The sequence below is a fragment of the Athene cunicularia genome (genome assembly GCF_003259725.1).
Source record: "Athene cunicularia isolate RWA chromosome 15 unlocalized genomic scaffold, athCun1 chr15_part1, whole genome shotgun sequence".
Classification (NCBI taxonomy): domain Eukaryota; kingdom Metazoa; phylum Chordata; class Aves; order Strigiformes; family Strigidae; genus Athene; species Athene cunicularia.
In genome coordinates this window covers 14,325,337-14,328,605 of record NW_020799121.1, presented here as the reverse complement: position 1 = coordinate 14,328,605, position 3,269 = coordinate 14,325,337, and the positions used below count along the sequence as shown (strand labels likewise).

Sequence of the window (3,269 nt, the reverse complement as noted above, 5' to 3'; positions counted from 1 at the left end):
GCATCCCTGCCTGGGCAGGTTTTGTCCCAGCCATGGGGCAGGCAGGGATGTGTCCCCACATCCTGGCCTCGGGCCAACCTTTCCCCTCTGGAAGAGCTTTTATCTCCCTCTTTTGCTTTTTGTCGGGAGCACAATGAACCGATTCTGCCCCAAAGCGGACGGAAGTGGGAGTCTGAAGTTTTCCTGATTTTCAAAAAAATTTTTTTTTTTTTTTTTTAACTGAGAAACCACAGGACTGTTCCCAGGGAGCAAAGCACATTCCTTGCTGCAGGAGACAGGGGCCACGCCGAGGGCCGAGCCGAGGTACCGCAAGAGCGGTCTTGTGAGCGACAAACCACAGCAGCAACACGTGGCCTGCTCTGCGTTAAAAAACAGGAAAAAAAAAAAAGAAAAAAGTGGTGGATAGACTTATCAGAATGAGCCACTTATTTTTAAAGGCCGTTTTTAGTCTTTATAAAGCACCGCAGGTATGAAAAAAAGGCAACTGAGGTTTCTTGGGTGGTTTTAAAATCTTCAAGGAGTTTTTAAATGTGGTTTCCATTTGTTTTGGAAATCGATGGAAATACTCTCCTGGAAAAGAACAACCACCAGAAGGCAAAGGAGAGCATAGTGGCCTGGAGCACCGAGGGTAAGCCATGCCAGATCCACTCCAAAACATTTAATTTTCAAATTAAAAAATTATGAATTTTTAAATTCCACTCCCCACCCCAGCTACGCTATTCCCCTCCTGGGTTCCAACCCCAGGGGTCATTTACTCTCTTTTAACAGAGGACTCAGCCAATCCAAAGGTTAAATTCTTACAGAAGACACTCTAAAATTAGGATTGTTCCTCTAACAGGAGTTTAAAAAAAAAACCCAGCAAGCGTTAAGTGGTGCCAGGATGTGAAAAACAAGCCCTGCTAGCGCTGGGTCTGAGCTTCCGGGAGCGGTGGCAACCAGCACCCAGCTGCTACTTGCCAGTCGCCCAGCCAGTGCCCTCCAGCGCCCGCTGAAGCGTCCCAGCAGCCCGGGGAGGAGGAACTCGCACACGGATTGTGAAACAAAACTCTGACACAGCTGTAGTTTGCAGGCAGAGGCGCTGCCCCACGTTTGTATGTAGCATCGATACACAGAGTGATCCGCAGTTGTCACATAAACGTTAAGAGCAAGGCAACGTTTCCCGCTAAATTTTGTAGAAGATTAGGCAAAAACTATACATCTTCCAAAAAAAAAAAAAAAAAAAAAAAAAAAAAAAAAGTGCAGCCCTTCCAGTACCAGAACAGCAGGATTTTCCCTCCTGAGAGAAGCCACCACGTTCTCTGCAGCTGAGCAGTCTAATATTTCAAACACAGTCGCGACAGGACGCAGGCTGCTGAGACAGCCCCGTCCCAGTCGTGTAAGCGCTACAGGAGTGGCCGTACACAAATGAACAGTGACACGTTGTGCGTAAGTTGTGCGTATCTTACAGCTTCATTTAGTAGTGCACAGGATCCTACTAACAGCTAGAATAATTGCACTGCAAATTTAACTGGAATGAGAACAAGCTTTACAGTCAGTTCAGGCGTTGTTTGCTTTCTTCTCCGGCTCTTCTTTGTTTGGATCCTGCTTCAACTTGTAATCAGCCAAGGCAGCCTTGATTGCATCTTCAGCCAGCACTACAAACAAAACGAGTATTTCAAGGACAACGAAGAGGCACTTAGAACAAAACATGCCATAAAAGCAAGAGCAGCCGGCAGCGATCACTGCAGGCAGCGCCCGTCGGCATCTTAAGACACAGAACGTCAGAATCTGAACATTTATTATCAGTCTGCTGAGCTACAGAGTGCCAAAGATCTGAAAATTCTTAAAAATCACCCCAAAATCTGAACATAAGCAAGCTTCCCTCGTGGGCCAACCTTAACGTTCCTTGTGCAGAAAATTTTGCAAAACAACATTCAGAAGCATCTGCACTATTCCCAGAAGTCTCCCTCTCAAATACAAGTTTGTGTTTGTACTTTCACCGTTTGGTCCTTTACTTACTGGAGCAGTGCAGTTTGACGGGGGGAAGGCAGAGTTCTTTAGCAATATCTGTGTTCTTGATTTGCAACGCTTCGTCAACCTGAAAAGCAATTAGCGTGCGGTCACCGGTCACGCGAGGTACGACACGGGTTACAAAGGTGTTTGTTAAGAGAAATTTAGTGCTCCAGAGCCAACAGAACCCACAGGGAGGAACATCTCAAGTGCCAGGGCAGCGCAGGATGCCAGAATGAAGGAGTGTCTCAGACCGAGCAGGGGTGGGAACAAACCAAAACACACCAGTGTTTGAGACCGAGTGCTGCTGGAGCGGTCATTCGTGCTTACCTTTTATCAACATTTAGAAACACATTTCTCATAGAAAACGAGTATAAATAATCTAAAAGCACTCCATAACTAAACTTTCTTTCAGAACCTGTGATTAGCACTTTTTTTTCTTTCTGCCACAAGACACTACGTACTTCCCTGCAGATTAACGGAGATTCCTGAAAAAGGCAACTATTGCCGTGAGGCCACCAACAGCTGCCGTACCACACTGCACCAAGTCCGTACTGGGACTGCTAGGGAGCTGTTTTCTCCACTGAGAACACAGGCAGGCTGAAAACTTGGGAGGCTCTCCACGGTGTCACCTCCAGCTCTGGCAGAGACTCTTACCGTTTTCCCTTTCACCCACTCCGTTGCCAGCGAACTCGAGGCTATCGCTGATCCGCAGCCAAAGGTTTTGAAACGGGCATCGACGATCTTCCCGTTCTCGTCCACTTCCACCTGCCAGAGCATTGGTGGCACCTCAGCAGCCGGCTCAGCTCCGCCAGTTGCCCAGAGCCACCTTCTAGGCAGGGCCCTGGCTCCCACCGCGCCCCGGGGAGAGGGACAGGGCCTGCCCGGGCCCCAGGGCCCAGCTCGGAGCGGAGGGATGTGAGGAGGGAGGGCCGCGCAGCCCCCCCTGAGGGGACGGGGGGCAGATTTAGGCCTCGCAGCAACCCCGGGCCACCCCCTCCCTCGGTGCCCAAAGTCACCTGCAGCTTCATGACGTCGCCGCAGGCCGGGGCACCCACCAGGCCGGTGCCCACGTTCTTGGCGTTCCGGTCGAGAGAGCCGACATTGCGCGGGTTCTCGTAGTGATCCACCACCTGCGAGGGCACCGCATCACCACCGGGCACCGCCTGGCTCCCCCTCTGCCCCCCGCACCGGCTCCCCGCGGCCCCTCGCCCCTCACCTTCTTGTGGTAGCCCAGCCTGGCCGCCGCCTCCCCGCCGCGGGGCCGCAGCAGCGCCGCC

General features: G+C 51.2%; 1 protein-coding gene across 1 annotated transcript; it reads right to left on the bottom strand.

Moving 5' to 3' along the window:
- Positions 1-1,059: 1,059 nt before the first annotated feature.
- Positions 1,060-3,268, bottom strand: ISCU (iron-sulfur cluster assembly enzyme; the record flags this gene model as incomplete). Its single annotated transcript, XM_026859983.1, has 5 exons — positions 1,060-1,634; positions 1,999-2,077; positions 2,647-2,757; positions 3,009-3,122; positions 3,209-3,268. Coding segments are annotated over 5 exons (462 nt in total), but the record flags the coding sequence as incomplete, so codon positions are not given.
- Between the last annotated feature and the right edge of the window lies 1 nt (position 3,269).